The sequence below is a fragment of the Leptodactylus fuscus genome, chromosome 8, assembly GCF_031893055.1.
Source record: "Leptodactylus fuscus isolate aLepFus1 chromosome 8, aLepFus1.hap2, whole genome shotgun sequence".
Lineage (NCBI taxonomy): Eukaryota > Metazoa > Chordata > Amphibia > Anura > Leptodactylidae > Leptodactylus > Leptodactylus fuscus.
In genome coordinates, this window is record NC_134272.1 from 379,645 (window position 1) to 403,752 (window position 24,108).

Sequence of the window (24,108 nt, forward strand, 5' to 3'; positions counted from 1 at the left end):
CCTATTAACCCCTTCCTGATGGAACAGGAGCACTGCAGATCCCTATATTCAGTAGACCGGGCACTCTCAGACACAGGGATACCTAATGTGTTTGTGTTTTGCAGTAATTTTCTACTTTTGTATGTATTCTAGGGAAAGGAGGGATTTACAACTTTTATTCTTTTATTTTTCTCAAATCTTTTTTTCTTTTGCACTATTTTATGGGAGATTCTATACATGGATATTGTGGGGGGAGCAGATTGTTCATCCCCGTACAGTCTGCATCAGTTTAGCAATGTGCTGCAATATTCTAACACACAAACTCTCTCCCCTCTCCTTCTGTCTCTCCCCCCTTCCCCCATAGACTGTAAGCCCTCGCGGGCAGGGCCCTCTACCCCACCGTGCCAGTCGGTCACTGTTAGTATTATATCTACCTGTATATTCTGTGTATTGTATGTAACCCCCAAATGTAAAGCACCATGGGATTAATATAATAATGTACAGAGCACCATGGGATTAATATAATAATCTACAGCACCATGGGAATAATATAATAATGTACAGCACCATGGGATTAATATAATAATGTACAGCACCATGGGATTAATATAATAATGTACAGCACCATGGGATTAATATAATAATGTACAGAGCACCATGGGAGTAATATAATAATGTACAGAGCACCATGGGATTAATATAATAATGTACAGAGCACCATGGGATTAATATAATAATGTACAGATCATCATGGGATTAATGTAATAATGTACAGATCATCATGGGATTAATATAATAATGTACAGCACCATGGGATTAATGTAATAATGTACAGAGCACCATGGGATTAATATAATAATGTACAGAGCACCATGGGATTAATATAATGTACAGAGCACCATGGGAATAATATAATAATGTACAGAGCACCATGGGATTAATATAATAATGTACAGCACCATGGGATTAATATAATAATGTACAGAGCACCATGGGATTAATATAATAATGTACAGAGCAACATGGGAGTAATATAATAATGTACAGAGCACCATGGGATTAATGTAATAATGTACAGAGCACCATGGGATTAATATAATAATGTACAGAGCACCATGGGATTAATATAATAATGTACAGAGCACCATGGGATTAATATAATAATGTACAGATCATCATGGGATTAATATAATAATGTACAGAGCACCATGGGATTAATATAATAATGTACAGAGCACCATGGGATTAATATAATAATGTACAGATCATCATGGGATTAATATAATAATGTACAGCACCATGGGATTAATGTAATAATGTACAGAGCACCATGGGATTAATATAATAATGTACAGAGCACCATGGGATTAATATAATAATGTACAGAGCACCATGGGAATAATATAATAATGTACAGAGCACCATGGGATTAATATAATAATGTACAGCACCATGGGATTAATATAATAATGTACAGAGCACCATGGGATTAATATAATAATGTACAGAGCAACATGGGAGTAATATAATAATGTACAGAACACCATGGGATTAATGTAATAATGTACAGAGCACCATGGGATTAATATAATAATGTACAGAGCACCATGGGATTAATATAATAATGTACAGAGCACCATGGGATTACTATAATAATGTACAGCACCATGGGATTAATATAATAATGTACAGAGCACCATGGGATTAATATAATAATGTACAGCACCATGGGATTAATATAATAATGTACAGCACCATGGGATTAATATAATAATGTACAGAGCACCATGGGATTAATATAATAATGTACAGAGCACCATGGGATTAGTATAATAATGTACAGAGCACCATGGGATTAATATAATAATGTACAGAGCACCATGGGATTAATATAATAATGTACAGAGCACCATGGGATTAATATAATAATGTACAGAGCACCATGGGATTAATATAATAATGTACAGCACCATGGGAATAATATAATAATGTACAGAGCACCATGGGATTAATATAATAATGTACAGAACACCATGGGATTAATATAATAATGTACAGAGCACCATGGGATTAATATAATAATGTACAGAGCACCATGGGATTAATATAATAATGTACAGAGCACCATGGGAGTAATATAATAATATAATATATAATAAACAATGTCATCACTTAACAAACAGGCGTCAACTGGAACAGCAAGTCTGTAAATTGTTAACAATTGTTTCTAGGACAATTCACCCAACAGCTGCAATGAAGCGGCCGTTACTTTTTATCACCTATTAGTAACTTATTTCATCCAAAATGTTGGCAGAATTTGGCAAATTTTAGCCCTACCTTGTAAAGCCAGGGCCACTGTCTAACAAACCAGAAAACTTTCATCCAAAGTTACTTGTGCTAAAATGTTCAAAGCTGAAAAAAGTGCTAAGTTTACAGCAGTGGCCACAACAGTAAGTGCAGCCAGGAGCCGTGTTCGGGAGCACTTAGAATACTTGTCAGGTATTTGGAATTAAAATACTTTTATTCAGTATTTTAATGACTGTCTAAATTCAAAACAAATGTTGTAATTTATATAACCCGCCTCACCGCATTTTAAAAAAATAAAACAACAGCGCGAGTCACGTCATCACTCTCGTTTCTCGTATCTTGTGCGAGGAGCGACGAGAGGAGGGAAAATTCCAGCGCGTTCCAGCAAAGCAAGTCCGCCATGTAGTGAAGCGTGATTTATTTTTAGTTTTTAATCATCCCGATTGCGTTCTGTAAAATGACTACAAAAATGGAGAAAAATCGTAATACCAGTGAAGGGGACACAACCGAGAATGACTCAGATCCCGAAGACCCGCATCTCCCTGCCATTTTGGATGGAACTTTTTTCAAAATTAACAAGACTAAATCCGAAGCTTCAGGGGCAGGACAGAAACGGTCTGCTTACTGCAAGGCCTGTGCAAACAAGTTCACCACGGGTCAAATAAACTCAACGTCCAACGTCCTTAAGCACTTAAGAGGAAGTCATTTAACCGCTTCGCGACGGCTGACTGTAAATAAATGTCCTCACGGCATGGGCTCTGTGCCGTGTGGACGTTTATAAACGGAGCCTCTTAAGATGGGGATTGGGTCTCCCCAAGGGTCCGGAGCTCCGTGGACCCAGCACTAATAACTGCTGGGGTCCACGGAGACATGATCAGGACCTGATAGATTCAGGTCCCGATCATGTAGCAGCCATGTCAGGGAAAGTTTGCTGCAGTAACAAACTTTCCCTGACATGAGATGCCGCCCGCAGGTAAATGATCCTGCGGCCGGCATTGGAAGCCAGGTGTTAGTTATATGTTCGTATTCTCCGGCGCACCGATCCTTGTTTAACCCCTTCAGTTCCATGATCAAACATGATCACAGAACTGCAGCGGTTCTGCGATGTTGCCGGCGTTATCGGCACCCCCCGCGGTGAGATCAGGAGGTGCCGATATGTAAAACATGCAGTCTGGGGTCTGACCGGTGACCCCAGACTGCCTGAGCCCCCTGTTATCCTGCCCGAGTACTCAGGAAGCCAAGCCATGCATCTGCATCGCTTGGCTTCCTGTTACAGACTGGAAACACGTGCAGCCTGTAACATTGTTTCAGCAGTGAAATCATTGCTGAATCCAGTGTCCTAAATGGGACACACAAAAGTTTTTTAAAAAAGTTAAAAATAAAGTGTTGGAAAAAAAATGAATAAAGTTATAAAGCCCCAAAAATTCCCTTTTTTCTATAGAAAATTAATTATATTTAAAAAACCCTAAAAATTAATAAAAACAATGCATATTTGGTATCAATACGTCCGTAACAATCTGTACGATAGAACAAAAACAATATTCAATGTACACGGTGAACGTCAGAAAAAAAAAAATGGAAAAAAACCGCCGGAAGTAGTGATTTTTCGCCATCTCACCTAAGAAAATATGCTATAACAAGTGATCAAAAAGTCATATGGACCCCACAACAGTACCAATAAAAAGCTCAGGTTGTCCCGCAAAAAATAAGCCCTCAACCAACACTGTCAACCGAAAAATAAAATGTTACGCCTCTCAGAAGATGGCGATGCAAAATAACTGATTTATGTCCCAAATGTGTTTCTGTTCTGCAGAATTAGTAACACAAAAAATACTATAAATGAGGTATCGCCGTAACAGTACCGACCCGCAGAATAAAGGTCACATGATACTTATACTGTACACTGCACTCCGTAACTGTACCGACCCGCAGAATAAAGGTCACATGATACTTATACTGTACACTGCACTCCGTAACTGTACCGACCCGCAGAATAAAGGTCACATGATACTTATACTGTACACTGCACTCCGTAACTGTACCGACCCGCAGAATAAAGGTCACGTTACTTATACTGTACGCTGCACTCCGTAACCGTACCGACCCGCAGAATAAAGGTCACATGATACTTATACTGTACACTGCACTCCGTAACTGTACCGACCCGCAGAATAAAGGTCACATGATACTTATACTGTACACTGCACTCCGTAACTGTACCGACCCGCAGAATAAAGGTCACATGATACTTATACTGTACACTGCACTCCGTAACTGTACCGACCCGCAGAATAAAGGTCACGTTACTTATACTGTACGCTGCACTCCGTAACCGTACCGACCCGCAGAATAAAGGTCACGTTACTTATACTGTACACTGCACGCCGTAACCGTACCGACCCGCAGAATAAAGGTCACGTTACTTATACTGTACACTGCACGCTGTAACCGTACCGACCCGCAGAATAAAGGTCACGTTACTTATACTGTACACTGCACGCCGTAACCGTACCGACCCGCAGAATAAAGGTCACGTTACTTATACTGTACACTGCACGCCGTAACCGTACCGACCCGCAGAATAAAGGTCACGTTACTTATACTGTACACTGCACTCCGTAACCGTACCGACCCGCAGAATAAAGGTCACGTTACTTATACTGTACGCTGCACTCCGTAACCGTACCGACCCGCAGAATAAAGGTCACGTTACTTATACTGTACACTGCACGCCGTAACCGTACCGACCCGCAGAATAAAGGTCACGTTACTTATACTGTACACTGCACTCCGTAACCGTACCGACCCGCAGAATAAAGGTCACGTTACTTATACTGTACGCTGCACGCCGTAACCGTACCGACCCGCAGAATAAAGGTCACGTTACTTATACTGTACACTGCACGCCGTAACCATACCGACCCGCAGAATAAAGGTCACGTTACTTATACTATACACTGCATTCCGTAACTGTACCGACCCGCAGAATAAAGGTCACGTTACTTATACTGTACACTGCACGCCGTAACCATACCGACCCGCAGAATAAAGGTCACGTTACTTCTACTGTACACTGCACTCCGTAACCGCACCGACCCGCAGAATAAAGGTCACGTTACTTATACTGTACACTGCACTCCGTAACCGTACCGACCCGCAGAATAAAGGTCACGTTACTTATACTATACGCTGCATTCCGTAACCGTACCGACCCGCAGAATAAAGGTCACGTTACTTATACTGTACACTGCACGCCGTAACTGTACCGACCCGCAGAATAAAGGTCACGTTACTTATACTATACACTGCATTCCGTAACTGTACCGACCCGCAGAATAAAGGTCACGTTACTTATACTGTACACTGCACGCCGTAACCATACCGACCCGCAGAATAAAGGTCACGTTACTTATACTGTACACTGCACTCCGTAACCGCACCGACCCGCAGAATAAAGGTCACGTTACTTATACTGTACACTGCACTCCGTAACCGTACCGACCCGCAGAATAAAGGTCACGTTACTTATACTATACGCTGCATTCCGTAACCGTACCGACCCGCAGAATAAAGGTCACGTTACTTATACTGTACACTGCACGCCGTAACTGTACCGACCCGCAGAATAAAGGTCACGTTACTTATACTATACGCTGCATTCCGTAACCGTACCGACCCGCAGAATAAAGGTCACGTTACTTATACTGTACACTGCACTCCGTAACCGCACCGACCCGCAGAATAAAGGTCACGTTACTTATACTGTACACTGCACTCCGTAACCGTACCGACCCGCAGAATAAAGGTCACGTTACTTATACTGTACACTGCACGCCGTAACCGTACCGACCCGCAGAATAAAGGTCACGTTACTTATACTGTACGCTGCACGCCGTAACTGTACCGACCCGCAGAATAAAGGTCACGTTACTTATACTGTACACTGCACGCCGTAACCATACCGACCCGCAGAATAAAGGTCACGTTACTTATACTATACACTGCATTCCGTAACTGTACCGACCCGCAGAATAAAGGTCACGTTACTTATACTGTACACTGCACGCCGTAACCGTACCGACCCGCAGAATAAAGGTCACGTTACTTATACTGTACACTGCACGCCGTAACCGTACCGACCCACAGAATAAAGGTCACATGTTACTTATACTGTACACTGCATTCCGTAACCGTACCGACCCGCAGAATAAAGGTCACGTTACTTATACTGTACACTGCACTCCATAACCGCACCGACCCACAGAATAAAGGTCACGTTACTTATACTGTACACTGCACGCCGTAACCATACCGACCCGCAGAATAAAGGTCACGTTACTTATACTATACACTGCATTCCGTAACCGTACCGACCCACAGAATAAAGGTCACGTTACTTATACTGTACACTGAACGCCGTAACCGTACCGACCCGCAGAATAAAGGTCACGTTACTTATACTATACGCTGCATTCCGTAACCGTACCGACCCGCAGAATAAAGGTCACGTTACTTATACTGTACACTGCACGCCGTAACCGTACCGACCCGCAGAATAAAGGTCACGTTACTTATACTATACACTGCATTCCGTAACCGTACCGACCCGCAGAATAAAGGTCACGTTACTTATACTGTACACTGCACTCCGTAACTGTACCGACCCGCAGAATAAAGGTCACGTTACTTATACTGTACACTGAACGCCGTAACCGTACCGACCCGCAGAATAAAGGTCACGTTACTTATACTATACGCTGCATTCCGTAACCGTACCGACCCGCAGAATAAAGGTCACGTTACTTATACTGTACACTGCACGCCGTAACCGTACCGACCCGCAGAATAAAGGTCACATGTTACTTATACTATACACTGCACTCCGTAACCGTACCGACCCGCAGAATAAAGGTCACATGTTACTTATACTGTACACTGCATTCCGTAACTGTACCGACCCGCAGAATAAGGGTCACGTTACTTATACTGTACACTGCACGCCATAACCGTACCGACCCGCAGAATAAAGGTCACGTTACTTATACTGTACACTGCATGCCGTAACCGTACCGACCCTCAGAATAAAGGTCACATGTTACTTATACTGTACACTGCACGCCGTAACCGTACCGACCCGCAGAATAAAGGTCACGTTACTTATACTATACACTGCACTCCGTAACCGTACCGACCCGCAGAATAAAGGTCACATGTTACTTATACTGTACACTGCATTCCGTAACTGTACCGACCCGCAGAATAAGGGTCACGTTACTTATACTGTACACTGCATGGCGAAAAATTTAAAAGGTAAAATGCAATGCCAGAATTGATTTTATTTTTTTAAATCCAGCAAAAAAAAAAGAGTTAATAAAATGCATTCAATAAGTTGTAGGCACCCAAAAATGGTGTCATTACAAAATACACCTCATCCCACAAACAATAAGCCCTTATATGGCCGCGTCACCAGAAAAATAATATAGCATCTAGCAATGTGAAGACAAAAAAACTCAAAATTGCCAAATTATTAGAACACAATTGGCTGCGGCAGGAGGGGAATATATAAGCTGTGCGAGTGGATATCAGGGGACACCCCTAGTTTTATAGCTTATGAGGGAAAAGACGCCAGAAGTGACCCCCAGAGTGACTCCCCCAATAATAGGAGCTCCTGGGACATAGTAGAGAATTTGGTGTTCCCAATGTCCTCCGCACAGCTTATATATTCCTTCTTTGCCATCCGCTGTGCAGTCACGTCCGGGATACTAATACTCACTACACACCCTGATAAATTCTTTGAGGGGTGCAGTTTTCAAACTGGGGTCACTCCTTTGGGGAATCCACTTTTCTGGTACCTTACAGGCTCTACAATAATGACATGGCGTCCAGATACCAAACATCTGAATCTGTGCTCCAAAAGCTAAGTCAATTTTCATTTTGTGCATTAATTTTTGGGAAGCATTTTTAGGCTCAGAATGATAATACCCCTTGATACATTCCTTGATGGGTGTCATTTTTAAAATGGGGTCACTTTTGAGGGGTTTCTATTGTCCTGATACTTTAGGGGCTCAGCAAATGCAACATGGCACCTGAAAACTATTCCAGCAACATCTGCCCTCCAAAAGCCAAAGAGCGCTCTTCCCATTCTGAGCCCCGCCATGTTCCCATACAGCAGATTATGGCCACATATGGGGTATTGCCGTGTTCAGGAGAAATTGTGTAACAAACGGTGGTTTTTTTCCTCCTTTAACCCCTTGTGAAAATGAAAACTTTGGCAATAAAGGGACATTTTAGTAATTTTTCACCTACACATCCCAAGGTTAGTAAAATCTGTGAAATGGCTATAGGGTCAAAATACTGACTATACCCCTCAATGAATACCTTAAGGGGTCTAGTTTAGAAAATGGGGTCATTTATGGGGGTTTCAATTGTTTTGGTAACTCAAATCTTGTTTGAATGTGCAATGGGCCTGAAACATTTTGAAGCAAAAATTGTGTCTTGAAACCCAGCTGGTGCTCCCTTCTTTTTGGGCCCTACCGTGCGTCCATACATAGGATTAAGGCCACAAAGTGTACATTTTTGAACACAGGAGAAATGGGGTCATCTATTTTGGGGTGTTTTTCTTTATTTTCATGTGTTATGGGAAAAAAAGCTGCCTTTAAAATGACACTTTTGTGTAAAAAAAAATACGAAAAATTTTTGTTTGACGCAAATTTTTTCAAAACCTATAGGGTCAAAATACTCACTATACCCCTCAATGAATACCTCAAGGTGTCTAGTTTCTAAAATGAGGTCACAATTTGGAGGTTTCTACTGTTTGGACACCTAGAGGGCTCTGCAAATGGGATATGGTGCCTGAAACAGATTCCAGCAAAATCTGCCCTCCAAGAAGAAGAGGCCACTGTGGAGATCGCTGCCCAATACGTGTCCAGCTGTCACCAAACCAGAGGAAGATGAGACTCCACGGACTGTTATATTTATCCACCCCACCCCCACCTCCCCATATAGCGGTCACCAACTAAGAGGAAGACGAGACTCCATGGACTGTTATACCCCAAACCACCCACACCACCCCCCTATACCTACCACTCACCCACCTGAATCCAACTCCCCCACCCCTCTTTACTAGCTTTGGCAATGCCAAATATCTATTCGGACGTGCCAATAAAGCTTTTTTTGATTTGATCCCAATAGTGCTCCTTCTGTTCTGGACCCTACAGTGCGCCCAGACATCATTTAACATTCTCACATGGAATAGTTTCATGCTTGGGGGAAATTGCTTAATAGAATTTAGAATGCATTTTCTCCTTTAACCCATTGTGAATGTGTAAATTCTAGGGCTAAATGAATATATTAGTGAAAAAAATTTGAAATTGTAAATTTGACCTCTATTTTGTTTTAATTGCTGTGAAATGCTGAAAGGGTTAAGAAACTTCCTAAATGCAGTTATAAATTCTTACAGGAGTGAAGTTTTTAGAATGGGGGGATTTATGGGGGTTTGTATTAGAGAGGCCTTTCAAGACCCCTTCAGAACTGAACTGGTCCCTTGAAAAATGTGTGTTGGAAATACTCTTAAAAATTTGGAAAATTACTGCTTGACTTGTTAGCCTTATAACATCGGAAAAAAAGGAAAGGGCGATATAAAGCAGAGATATGGGGAATTCAATGTATGAAGTCATTTGGGTAGCAGGACATTCTATATGAAAGGCATGCAATTTCAGAGTTTGAAAATTGCAATTTTTTCAAAATGTTCACCAAATTTCCTATTTTTTCATAATTAAAGACAAAACATATTGACCAAAATGTACCAGTGACACGAAGTGCAATGGGTCACGAGAAAACAATCTCAGAATCACCATGATAAGTTATCTCAAAGTTATTACCACCTAAAGTGACACATGTCAGATTTGAAAAATGAGGCCTGGTCATCTAGGTACTTTTAGGATCGGTCTTGAAGAGGTTAATGACATCAGGGTCTGGTTTTTATTTTACAATCCCCAACCCCCAAGCAATATTTTTAAAACGTGGTGAAAGGTCCTCTTTAAAGGTGTTGTCCCATCACAAGGATCCTATCTATACTGCTTCTTAAAGGGGTTGTCCCATCACAAGGATCCTATCTATACTGCTTCTTAAAGGGGTTGTCCCATCACAAGGATCCTATCTATACTGCTTCTTAAAGGTGTTGTCCCATCACAAGGATCCTATCTATACTGCTTCTTAAAGGGGTTGTCCCATCACAAGGATCCTATCTATACTGCTTGTTAATGTGGATGTCAGACTTTTCCTAAATACACTGCTTCAGTAAAACTGCTTTGTGTGTCCACTATCTTATTTTATTCAATTCTTTGTGGCCACAGCCCTGATCTAGCTGCTCCTGAGTCAAGTGATGTATCTGCTGGCTCTCAGGGGGGAGGGAGGAGGGGCTAAGTGCAGGGGAGGAGCCTGTGTATCTAGCTATTCCTGTGTCTGCACCACGTGACCTAGCTTCCTGCTCTCAGATAGGGGAGAGGAGCTGCTTTCATTTCTTCTGTTCTCCCAGTTATCAGGCTAGCTAACTCAATTGTGTTCATTATGGCAGAGACAGGCAGTCTCTGTATGTAACACAGAATGGAGTTGCTGCTGCCTGTACTTCATTATTATGGCGGAGCTACATGTGAATTTGGGGGCGGAGCTAAACGACAGGTTGCGTGTGAAACTCCGCCCACCAAATGATGCAAGAAACCAGGAAGAAAGAAGATTTTACAGCAGTTAAGACTGATGAGTATGTGAGGTGGGAATATCCCTTTAATGATAAAAACGAACAATTTCTACGTTTTTAATATGTTATTTACTTGTTTGTTTGTTTTTAAAAATAGTATCAGATGGGGAATCTATTATTATATGATTATGTCATGAAAGACAGTAAAGTAGCTTATTTTGCATATTTTTCCAGCATATTTTTTTAGGATTTTTGAATGCACATTTCACGCTCTTCGGGAATTAGAGTAGTGTTGCCAATGCTGTTCAATAAATAAAAAAAAAAAATTCTATATTTTTTCCCAGAAAATGATTGGATTTTTATTTGCGTTTCTTATTAAACAATGTTTTAAACCTATATATTACGTTTTTTGGTCTATGTTCAATTGTTCCATTTTTTGTTTTTATTACATCTTTTGTTTAAATTTTTTAAAGTATTTTAGTATTTTTCAAATATTTTTGAAGTAGTATTTAGTACTTGTATTTAAAATACTTTCCCTAAGTATTTTCCCAAACACTGGCCAGGAGTGACATCTTCATCTTACCAGAGGCGGCAGGGACAGCTTCAGTGTCAGTCGCACGTACTGAGTCTCAGGGTCATCACCAGTGGTGGGGTGGAGAGTAATCCTCAAGACCAATCTAGAATGAGGAAAGACATCAGGACTGGAAAGAAAGCGGCAGCTAGGATGGCCGGGCCGAGGTCACTAACCTGTCCTCCTGAGACACCTCCAATTCATCAAGATAAATGGACTGAAGGACCTCCAGCTCCTGAGACAGCGACCTGAAGAAGCAAAGGAGACATCTAAATAATGCTGCACAACACTAGGAGTCAAAGGTAAGTGTGTACATACTACAGGTATACAAGACTCCTCCTCCAGTGCTAGTATATACTAATACCACAGATATATATAAGACTCCTCCTCCAGTACTAGTATATACTAATACCACAGATATATATACTAATACCACAGATATATATAATACTCCTCCTCCAGTACTAGTATATACTAATACCACAGATATATACAAGACTCCTCCTCCAGTGCTAGTATATACTAATACCACAGATATATATAAGACTCCTCCTCCAGTACTAGTATATACTAATACCACAGATATATATACTAATACCACAGATATATATAATACTCCTCCTCCAGTACTAGTATATACTAATACCACAGATATATATAAGACTCCTCCTCCAGTACTAGTATATACTAATACAACAGATATATATACATAATACTCCTCCTCCAGTACTAGTATATACTAATACCACAGATATACACTCACCGGCCACTTTATTAGGTACACCTGTCCAACTGCTCGTTAACACTTAATTTCTAATCAGCCAATCACATGGCGGCAACTCAGTGCATTTCGGCATGTAGACATGGTCAAGACAATCTCCTGCAGTTCCACCCGAGCATCAGTATGGGGGGGAAGAAAGGTGATTTGAGTGCCTTTGAACGTGGCATGGTTGTTGGTGCCAGAAGGGCTGGTCTGAGTATTTCAGAAACTGCTGATCTACTGGGATTTTCACGCACAACCATCTCTAGGGTTTACAGAGAATGGTCCGAAAAAGAAAAAACATCCAGTGAGCGGCAGTTCTGTGGGGGGCGGAAATGCGTTGTTGATGCCAGAGGTCAGAGGAGAATGGCCAGACTGGTTCCAGCTGATAGAAAGGCAACAGTGACTCAAATAGCCACCCGTTACAACCAAGGTAGCCAGAAGAGCATCTCTGAACGCCGCACAGTACGTCCAACTTTGAGGCTACAGATGGGCTACAGCAGCAGAAGACCACACCGGGTGCCACTCCTTTCAGCTAAGAACAGGAAACTGAGGCTACAATTTGCACAAGCTCATCGAAATTGGACAATTGAAGATTGGAAAAACGTTGCCTGGTCTGATGAGTCTCAATTTCTGCTGCGACATTCGGATGGTAGGGTCAGAATTTGGCGTCAACAACATGAAAGCATGGATCCATCCTGCCTTGTATCGGTAACGGTTCAGGCTGGTGGTGGTGGTGTCATGGTGTGGGGAATATTTTCTTGGCACTCTTTGGGCCCCTTCGTACCAATTGAGCATCGTTGCAACGCCAAAGCCTACCTGAGTATTGTTGCTGACCATGTCCATCCCTTTATGACCACAATGTACCCAACATCTGATGGCTACTTTCAGCAGGATAATGCAATGCCATGTCATAAAGCTGGAATCATCTCAGACTGGTTTCTTGAACATGACAATGAGTTCACTGTACTCCAATGGCCTCCACAGTCACCAGATCTCAATCCAATAGAGGAGCATCTTTGGGATGTGGTGGAACGGGAGATTCGCATCATGGATGTGCAGCCGACAAATCTGCGGCAACTGTGTGATGCCATCATGTCAATATGGAGCAAAATCTCTGAGGAATGCTTCCAGCACCTTGTTGTATCTATGCCACGAAGAATTGAGGCAGTTCTGAAGGCAAAAGGGGGTCCAACCCGTTACTAGCATGGTGGACCTAATAAAGTGGCCGGGGAGTGTATATACATAATACTCCTCCAGCACTAGTATATACTAATACCACAGATATATATATACAGAAGAGGGCGCTAGCTTTCCAGGCACACATCCAGGGAAACAAGCCTGACTCCTACCACCACCAAGCATGGCTAAGCCACCTGAGCAAACCAGACATTCACCAACCAAACAGCAGCCAACCACCAAACCAAAAACACCAACAGACGATAACCAAGGCCGAAATAAAGGCGACCACAGAGGCAAACAGAGAGCGGTACATTGAAGAATGGAGAAACGAAATAAATAACTCCAAGAAACTCACCAATGTGTACCAATCCCTACAAAGGGACTACACCATGGCCACCTACCTGGAGAGAATACGCCACCCCAAGCACAGACAGACCCTGAGCCGGTACAGACTGAGCGCCCACAACCTAGAGATAGAGACGGGGCGATACAGGCAGACGTACAAGCCACGGGAGAAGAGACTGTGCCAGCACTGTGACCAGGGGGCCCTAGAAGACCAGACCCACTTCCTGCTACACTGCACCAAATACTCAGCTGTGAGGGCCGTCTACTACCAAAGACTCTCTGCCCACATCCCAGACTTCATATCTGCAGACCAGAAGAGGAAACTCTACATCCTACTGGGAGAAGAAGAGGCCACTGTGGAGATCGCTGCCCAATACGTGTCCAGCTGTCACCAAACAGGAGGAAGATGAGACTCCACGGACTGTTATATTTATCCCAATACACCCGCCCCCCCCCCCCCCCATATAGCGGTCACCAACTAAGAGGAAGATGAGACTCCACAGACTGTTATACCCCAAACCAACCGCCCCGCCCCCACCCCCCCATATAACGGTCACCAACGAAGAGGAAGATGAGACTCCATGGACTGTTATACCCCGAACCACCCACCCCACCACTCACCCACAAGAGTCCAACTCCCCCCCACACACACACTTTACTAGCTTTGGCAATGCCAAATATCTATTCGGACGTGCCAATAAAGCTTTTTTGATTTGATTTGATATATATATACATAATACTCCTCCTCCAGTACTAGTATATACTAATACCACAGATATATATAATACTCCTCCTCCAGTACTAGTATATAGTAATACCACAGATATATATAATACTCCTCCTCCAGTACTAGTATATAGTAATACCACAGATATATATAATACTCCTCCTCCAGTACTAGTATATAGTAATACCACAGATATATATAATACTCCTCCTCCAGCACTAGTATATAGTAATACCACAGATATATATAATACTCCTCCTCCAGCACTAGTATATACTAATACCACAGATATATATAATACTCCTCCTCCAGCACTAGTATATAGTAATACCACAGATATATATAATACTCCTCCTCCAGCACTAGTATATACTAATACCACAGATATATATAATACTCCTCCTCCAGCACTAGTATATACTAATACCACAGATATATATAATACTCCTCCTCCAGCACTAGTATATAGTAATACCACAGATATATATAATACTCCTCCTCCAGTACTAGTATATACTAATACCACAGATATATATAATACTCCTCCTCCAGTACTAGTATATACTAATACCACAGATATATATAATACTCCTCCTCCAGTACTAGTATATAGTAATACCACAGATATATATAATACTCCTCCTCCAGCACTAGTATATAGTAATACCACAGATATATATAATACTCCTCCTCCAGCACTAGTATATAGTAATACCACAGATATATATAATACTCCTCCTCCAGTACTAGTATATACTAATACCACAGATATATATAATACTCCTCCTCCAGTACTAGTATATAGTAATACCACAGATATATATAATACTCCTCCTCCAGTACTAGTATATAGTAATACCACAGATATATATAATACTCCTCCTCCAGCACTAGTATATAGTAATACCACAGATATATATAATACTCCTCCTCCAGTACTAGTATATAGTAATACCACAGATATATATAATACTCCTCCTCCAGTACTAGTATATAGTAATACCACAGATATATATAATACTCCTCCTCCAGTACTAGTATATAGTAATACCACAGATATATATAATACTCCTCCTCCAGTACTAGTATATAGTAATACCACAGATATATATAATACTCCTCCTCCAGTACTAGTATATACTAATACCACAGATATATATAATACTCCTCCTCCAGTACTAGTATATAGTAATACCACAGATATATATAATACTCCTCCTCCAGTACTAGTATATAGTAATACCACAGATATATATAATACTCCTCCTCCAGTACTAGTATATAGTAATACCACAGATATATATAATACTCCTCCTCCAGTACTAGTATATACTAATACCACAGATATATATAATACTCCTCCTCCAGTACTAGTATATAGTAATACCACAGATATATATAATACTCCTCCTCCAGTACTAGTATATACTAATACCACAGATATATATAATACTCCTCCTCCAGTACTAGTATATAGTAATACCACAGATATATATAATACTCCTCCTCCAGTACTAGTATATACTAATACCACAGATATATATAATACTCCTCCTCCAGTACTAGTATATAGTAATACCACAGATATATATAATACTCCTCCTCCAGTACTAGTATATACTAATACCACAGATATATATAATACTCCTCCTCCAGTACTAGTATATACTAATACCACAGATATATATAATACTCCTCCTCCAGTACTAGTATATAGTAATACCACAGATATATATAATACTCCTCCTCCAGTACTAGTATATAGTAATACCACAGATATATATAATACTCCTCCTCCAGTACTAGTATATACTAATACCACAGATATATATAATACTCCTCCTCCAGTACTAGTATATAGTAATACCACAGATATATATAATACTCCTCCTCCAGTACTAGTATATAGTAATACCACAGATATATATATAATACTCCTCCTCCAGTACTAGTATATACTAATACCACAGATATATATAATACTCCTCCTCCAGCACTAGTATATACTAATACCACATATATATATAATACTCCTCCTCCAGTACTAGTATATAGTAATACCACAGATATATATAATACTCCTCCTCCAGCACTAGTATATAGTAATACCACAGATATATATACTAATACCACAGATATATATAATACTCCTCCTCCAGTACTAGTATATAGTAATACCACAGATATATATAATACTCCTCCTCCAGTACTAGTATATACTAATACCACAGATATATATACTAATACCACAGATATATATAATACTCCTCCTCCAGCACTAGTATATAGTAATACCACAGATATATATAATACTCCTCCTCCAGTACTAGTATATACTAATACCACAGATATATATATAATACTCCTCCTCCAGCACTAGTATATACTAATACCACAGATATATATAATACTCCTCCTCCAGCACTAGTATATAGTAATACCACAGATATATATAATACTCCTCCTCCAGTACTAGTATATAGTAATACCACAGATATATATAATACTCCTCCTCCAGTGCTAGTATATAGTAATACCACAGATATATATAATACTCCTCCTCCAGCACTAGTATATAGTAATACCACAGATATATATAATACTCCTCCTCCAGTACTAGTATATAGTAATACCACAGATATATATAATACTCCTCCTCCAGTACTAGTATATAGTAATACCACAGATATATATAATACTCCTCCTCCAGTACTAGTATATACTAATACCACAGATATATATAATACTCCTCCTCCAGCACTAGTATATAGTAATACCACAGATATATATAATACTCCTCCTCCAGTACTAGTATATAGTAATACCACAGATATATATAATACTCCTCCTCCAGCACTAGTATATAGTAATACCACAGATATATATAATACTCCTCCTCCAGTACTAGTATATAGTAATACCACAGATATATATAATACTCCTCCTCCAGTACTAGTATATAGTAATACCACAGATATATATAATACTCCTCCTCCAGTACTAGTATATACTAATACCACAGATATATATATAATACTCCTCCTCCAGCACTAGTATATAGTAATACCACAGATATATATAATACTCCTCCTCCAGCACTAGTATATAGTAATACCACAGATATATATAATACTCCTCCTCCAGTGCTAGTATATAGTAATACCACAGATATATATAATACTCCTCCTCCAGCGCTAGTATATAGTAATACCACAGATATATATAATACTCCTCCTCCAGTACTAGTATATAGTAATACCACAGATATATATAATACTCCTCCTCCAGTACTAGTATATAGTAATACCACAGATATATATAATACTCCTCCTCCAGTACTAGTATATAGTAATACCACAGATATATATAATACTCCTCCTCCAGTACTAGTATATACTAATACCACAGATATATATAATACTCCTCCTCCAGCACTAGTATATAGTAATACCACAGATATATATAATACTCCTCCTCCAGTACTAGTATATACTAATACCACAGATATATATAATACTCCTCCTCCAGCACTAGTATATAGTAATACCACAGATATATATAATACTCCTCCTCCAGTACTAGTATATAGTAATACCACAGATATATATAATACTCCTCCTCCAGTACTAGTATATAGTAATACCACAGATATATATAATACTCCTCCTCCAGTACTAGTATATAGTAATACCACAGATATATATAATACTCCTCCTCCAGTACTAGTATATAGTAATACCACAGATATATATAATACTCCTCCTCCAGTACTAGTATATAGTAATACCACAGATATATATAATACTCCTCCTCCAGTACTAGTATATAGTAATACCACAGATATATATAATACTCCTCCTCCAGTACTAGTATATAGTAATACCACAGATATATATATAATACTCCTCCTCCAGTACTAGTATATAGTAATACCACAGATATATATAATACTCCTCCTCCAGTACTAGTATATAGTAATACCACAGATATATATAATACTCCTCCTCCAGTACTAGTATATAGTAATACCACAGATATATATAATACTCATCCCCCAGTACTAGTATATACTAATACCACAGATATATATAATACTCCTCCTCCAGTACTAGTATATACTAATACCACAGATATATTGTCACGGAGCAAAGGTATACGTCTTCCTCCGGATGGTCTTTTGAATCAACAGGGACGCAAGAGGTCGGGAGACAACAGCAATTTATTGTAATCCACAAAGTTAGTAGCCGGCGGCGGTCACATCAACCGTAATAACAATAAGTCCACAGAAGTCACAATCCAATGATAGCTTTGGTTCCTTGGTCCTGTAACTAAATTCTGGCTCTCTGCAGAGCTGTGCACAGGCCGGCTAACACATACTAACTGCTAGCTATATACTATATACTAAACTGTTACACCTATACCTGGGGGTGGGAAGGGCTGAGCCACAGATCCTTCCCCCCTCACCTATGCCAAGGAGAGCAGACTCCCTGTCTACTATGGACAATGCACCATCCAACATCTTCTTGGAGACACTGATCAGATTATCTCCACCCATTGTCCTCACTAGTTAGAGGTATTTGCATACAATGTGCTAACACACTAGACCCGAATCAGCCAACTACACACTGATGTTTACAACAGGTTAGAGAATACATTCCACATGAAATATATATTACACATTGCCTATAGTATAGACTCTAACCATCCCGTGACAACCCCTCCCCCTCTCAAAACATGTGCATGACACAATTGGCCTACACAGGTAAATTGGGGAATGCACATCAGTCTCTATAGCTCATATGTCCTCCTGCCGGGATAACCCATCCGCGTTCTGGTGTTGGTTCCCTCGGCGGTACTGAATGGTAAAGTTGTAGGGTTGAAGGGCTGGCATCTGTCAGAAAATCCGGTGGATCCATGTTGGCTTCTCCCTGAGCTTGGCTTCGGGTCACTGCTCCCACAAAGTGGCACTGTAGATTTCCAACATCGTTGCCTAACAGAACATCGGCCGGCAGCCCGCTCATCACACCAATTGTGCATCGTTTTGGTCCATAACCATAGTCGAGTTCCACGGTAGCTTTAGGAATACGTCTTTGAGTACCCCCTGCCAACTTGATAGAAATGCCAGGACCCTCCTCTAGGGCCTCGGGTCGCACAACTCGGGGGTCCGCTACCGTTAGGAAAGCTCCCGAGTCCCGGAATCCAACAACTGTTCGGCCATCCAGTAGGACCTCCTGCAAGTGCTTCCTCTGAAGGTTTGCGGGATGTGTGGCGGAAGGCTGAATCCCATAGACCCCTGGAGGTGGAACAGATGTGTCATTCATGGAGTCATCTGGAAATGGGGCCAAACTTTCTGTCCTAGGAGTGGTTCCCAGGTAGTGAATAGGCCGGGATGCCACGGTGGCCCGTGCCCCCATGTTAACAGGGCAACTAGCTTGCAAATGTCCAGGCCGCCCGCACCCAAAACATCTGCGCTCTAGCATTCTTCCAGTAGGTCGTTGTCTAGGGACAGGGTTGTTCATAGCTGGAGGCCGATGGGCTGGGGCAGGGGTAGAGGGGGAATTGTAATCCTGAGGCCGGGCACGAAAGGTGGTTGGCTGGCTGAAGGGTGTCTGGCGGACTGTGGTAGTTTTCCGCTCCTCTGCAAACAACCTCTTCCACTGCGGCTTGATGGTCAGGCCCTCATCTGCAAGAGAAGCAGCTTGCTCAACTGTGGCTGGGTTCCGTTCCAGCACCCACTCACGGATCTCAGCGGGGCACTGGGAAAAGAACTGTTCCTTAAGTATGACTTGGAGGATCTTATCGACTGTGACAGCCTCCTCTCCTTCTAGCCAGCGCTTGCATGCTTGCTTCAACTTGTGGGCGAACATGTGGAAGGAGCTTCCCCCATTGTAAGACAAAGAGCGGAACTGAACTCGGTAGGTCTCTGGAGTGACTGCATAATACTTCTGCACCGCTCTTTTAATGGCCTCATAGTCCCGCTGATCACTAGGGTCCATGGCTCTGAGAGCTTCCGCAGCCCCATCTCGTAGGTGCCCCACCAGATACCGGACCCAATCCTTCTCTGGGACTTCCATCAGGTGGCACTGGTGTTCGAAGTCCTGAAAATATCCATCAACATCCCCAGCCGCTTCATCAAAGGTCTTGAAGTGTTTATGGGAGACATATGGTGGTTCTCTCACTGTTGGGCTGGGGGTCGACGTTTGATTATAATTCCTCATAGTTATCTCAGCCATTCGCATTTCATGCGCCATTCTTTCCTTTTCATGCGCCATTCTCTGTTCCTCCTTCTCCGTTTCCTGAGCCCTCTGTAATGCTCTACTCCTTTGCTCTGCAGTTGCTCCTAGCCCCAGCACTGCCAATTCCTCCTCATACAAAACAACCCATCTGCTCTTTTGGGTCTGTACCTGCCACTCCTGTATCTCTACTGTCTCCTGGGGGCAGCCCTCCTCATGGTCGCTTTGCAGGGTCATCTCCTCCAGTGCCTCGATCAGTTGCTCTTTCGTTCTTCCCTGGTAACTCAGGTTTAGTTCCCGGGCCCTTACTTGTAGACTTGCCATAGTCCAGTTCCTGTATTCTGAGGTTGTGGCTCCATTAATCGCTGGGCTGCTGTAGTCCATCTCGCTGTCCGCTGTTGATCCCACCGCTGCCAACCAGTTGTCACGGAGCAAAGGTATACGTCTTCCTCCGGATGGTCTTTTGAATCAACAGGGACGCAAGAGGTCGGGAGACAACAGCAATTTATTGTAATCCACAAAGTTAGTAGCCGGCGGCGGTCACATCAACCGTAATAACAATAAGTCCACAGAAGTCACAATCCAATGATAGCTTTGGTTCCTTGGTCCTGTAACTAAATTCTGGCTCTCTGCAGAGCTGTGCACAAGCCGGCTAACACATACTAACTGCTAGCTATATACTATATACTAAACTGTTACACCTATACCTGGGGGTGGGAAGGGCTGAGCCACAGATCCTTCCCCCCTCACCTATGCCAAGGAGAGCAGACTCCCTGTCTACTATGGACAATGCACCATCCAACATCTTCTTGGAGACACTGATCAGATTATCTCCACCCATTGTCCTCACTAGTTAGAGGTATTTGCATACAATGTGCTAACACACTAGACCCGAATCAGCCAACTACACACTGATGTTTACAACAGGTTAGAGAATACATTCCACATGAAATATATATTACACATTGCCTATAGTATAGACTCTAACCATCCCGTGACATATATATAATACTCCTCCTCCAGTACTAGTATATAGTAATACCACAGATATATATAATACTCCTCCTCCAGCGCTAGTATATAGTAATACCACAGATATATATAATACTCCTCCTCCAGCGCTAGTATATAGTAATACCACAGATATATATAATACTCCTCCTCCAGCGCTAGTATATAGTAATACCACAGATATATATAATACTCCTCCTCCAGTACTAGTATATAGTAATACCACAGATATATATAATACTCCTCCTCCAGTACTAGTATATAGTAATACCACAGATATATATAATACTCCTCCTCCAGTACTAGTATATAGTAATACCACAGATATATATAATACTCCTCCTCCAGTACTAGTATATACTAATACCACAGATATATATAATACTCCTCCTCCAGTACTAGTATATAGTAATACCACAGATATATATAATACTCCTCCTCCAGCACTAGTATATAGTAATACCACAGATATATATAATACTCCTCCTCCAGTACTAGTATATAGTAATACCACAGATATATATAATACTCCTCCTCCAGTACTAGTATATAGTAATACCACAGATATATATAATACTCCTCCTCCAGCACTAGTATATAGTAATACCACAGATATATATAATACTCCTCCTCCAGCACTAGTATATAGTAATACCACAGATATATATAATACTCCTCCAGTACTAGTATATAGTAATACCACAGATATATATAATACTCCTCCTCCAGTACTAGTATATACTAATACCACAGATATATATAATACTCCTCCTCCAGTACTAGTATATACTAATACCACAGATATATATAATACTCCTCCAGTACTAGTATATAGTAATACCACAGATATATATAATACTCCTCCTCCAGTACTAGTATATAGTAATACCACAGATATATATAATACTCCTCCTCCAGTACTAGTATATAGTAATACCACAGATATATATAATACTCCTCCTCCAGTACTAGTATATAGTAATACCACAGATATATATAATACTCCTCCTCCAGCACTAGTATATAGTAATACCACAGATATATATAATACTCCTCCTCCAGTACTAGTATATACTAATACCACAGATATATATAATACTCCTCCAGTACTAGTATATAGTAATACCACAGATATATATAATACTCCTCCTCCAGTACTAGTATATAGTAATACCACAGATATATATAATACTCCTCCTCCAGTACTAGTATATAGTAATACCACAGATATATATAATACTCCTCCTCCAGTACTAGTATATAGTAATACCACAGATATATATAATACTCCTCCTCCAGTACTAGTATATAGTAATACCACAGATATATATAATACTCCTCCTCCAGTACTAGTATATAGTAAGAGTCATGGAAATAATACCCGACAACCGCCAATATCCAAGACAGAACCCCCCAAAGATGCCACCTATCAAGAAAAAGCCAACCAGAGCAACCCAGAGCACCGACATAGAGACAATAAAGAGAATAGAGCATGCGGTCACTACAATGGCCACAACAGCAATGCACATAAACCAATACCTGGCCACACTGCAACCAACCAAGAACCCAGCCCGTCCTCTGCAGGACAGCTCATTACAAGGTTTACACACTGAAGATGAAATCACTAACTATTAGTAGTTGGAACATACAAGGGCTGAACGCCTCAGCCTTTGGATCTAAATCAAAAGATCCAGACTTCATAGACAGACTAAAAAACATAGACATTCAAATCCTCCTAGAGACATGGACCCGGGCAGATGACGAGTCCCTAACACCCATGGGCTACAAGGAACTCTCAGTGCCCGCCCAGAAAAATAAGACCACCAAACATGGCCGCCACTCAGGAGGCATACTAATATGGTACAAGGAGGAGCTCAAAGAACACGTAAAAGCTACCAAACGTGGAACTAATCACATATGGATAAAAATAAGCAGCTCCATCCTCAGCGGCCAGCAGGACATCTATCTCTGTGCAGTATATATGCCCCCACCAGGGTCTCCCTACCACGACCCCGACACTTACGAGGTCCTACAAAGGGAAGCCGTCCACTTCCAACCCAAAGGCAGAGTACTAATATGCGGAGACCTGAATGCAAGGACAGGCACAGAGATAGACTACCTGCCTCCTGACGACAACCCACATACGCACGGTAGTGAGATCCACCACCCAGAACCCACACAGACAAGAAGAAACAGCCAAGACAGAATTGTCAACAAGAGTGGGAGACAACTGCTGAACATGTGCCGAAGCCTAGGACTGTACATAATAAACGGACGTACCACAGGCGATCCCAGAGG

The 24,108-nt window shown here is 41.2% G+C and overlaps 1 protein-coding gene across 1 annotated transcript in view; it reads right to left on the bottom strand.

The window, feature by feature from the left end:
* The window catches only part of RNF25 (ring finger protein 25), an 88,867-nt gene that overhangs the window by 59,566 nt on the left and 5,193 nt on the right, over positions 1 to 24,108 (bottom strand). Inside the window, exons 2-3 of the mRNA XM_075285049.1 lie at positions 11,729 to 11,800; positions 11,565 to 11,658 (exon numbers count right to left, since the gene is read on the bottom strand). Of these exons, the coding sequence (XP_075141150.1) occupies positions 11,565 to 11,658; positions 11,729 to 11,800 (166 nt within the window). The remainder of the gene's footprint in view (positions 1 to 11,564; positions 11,659 to 11,728; positions 11,801 to 24,108) is intronic.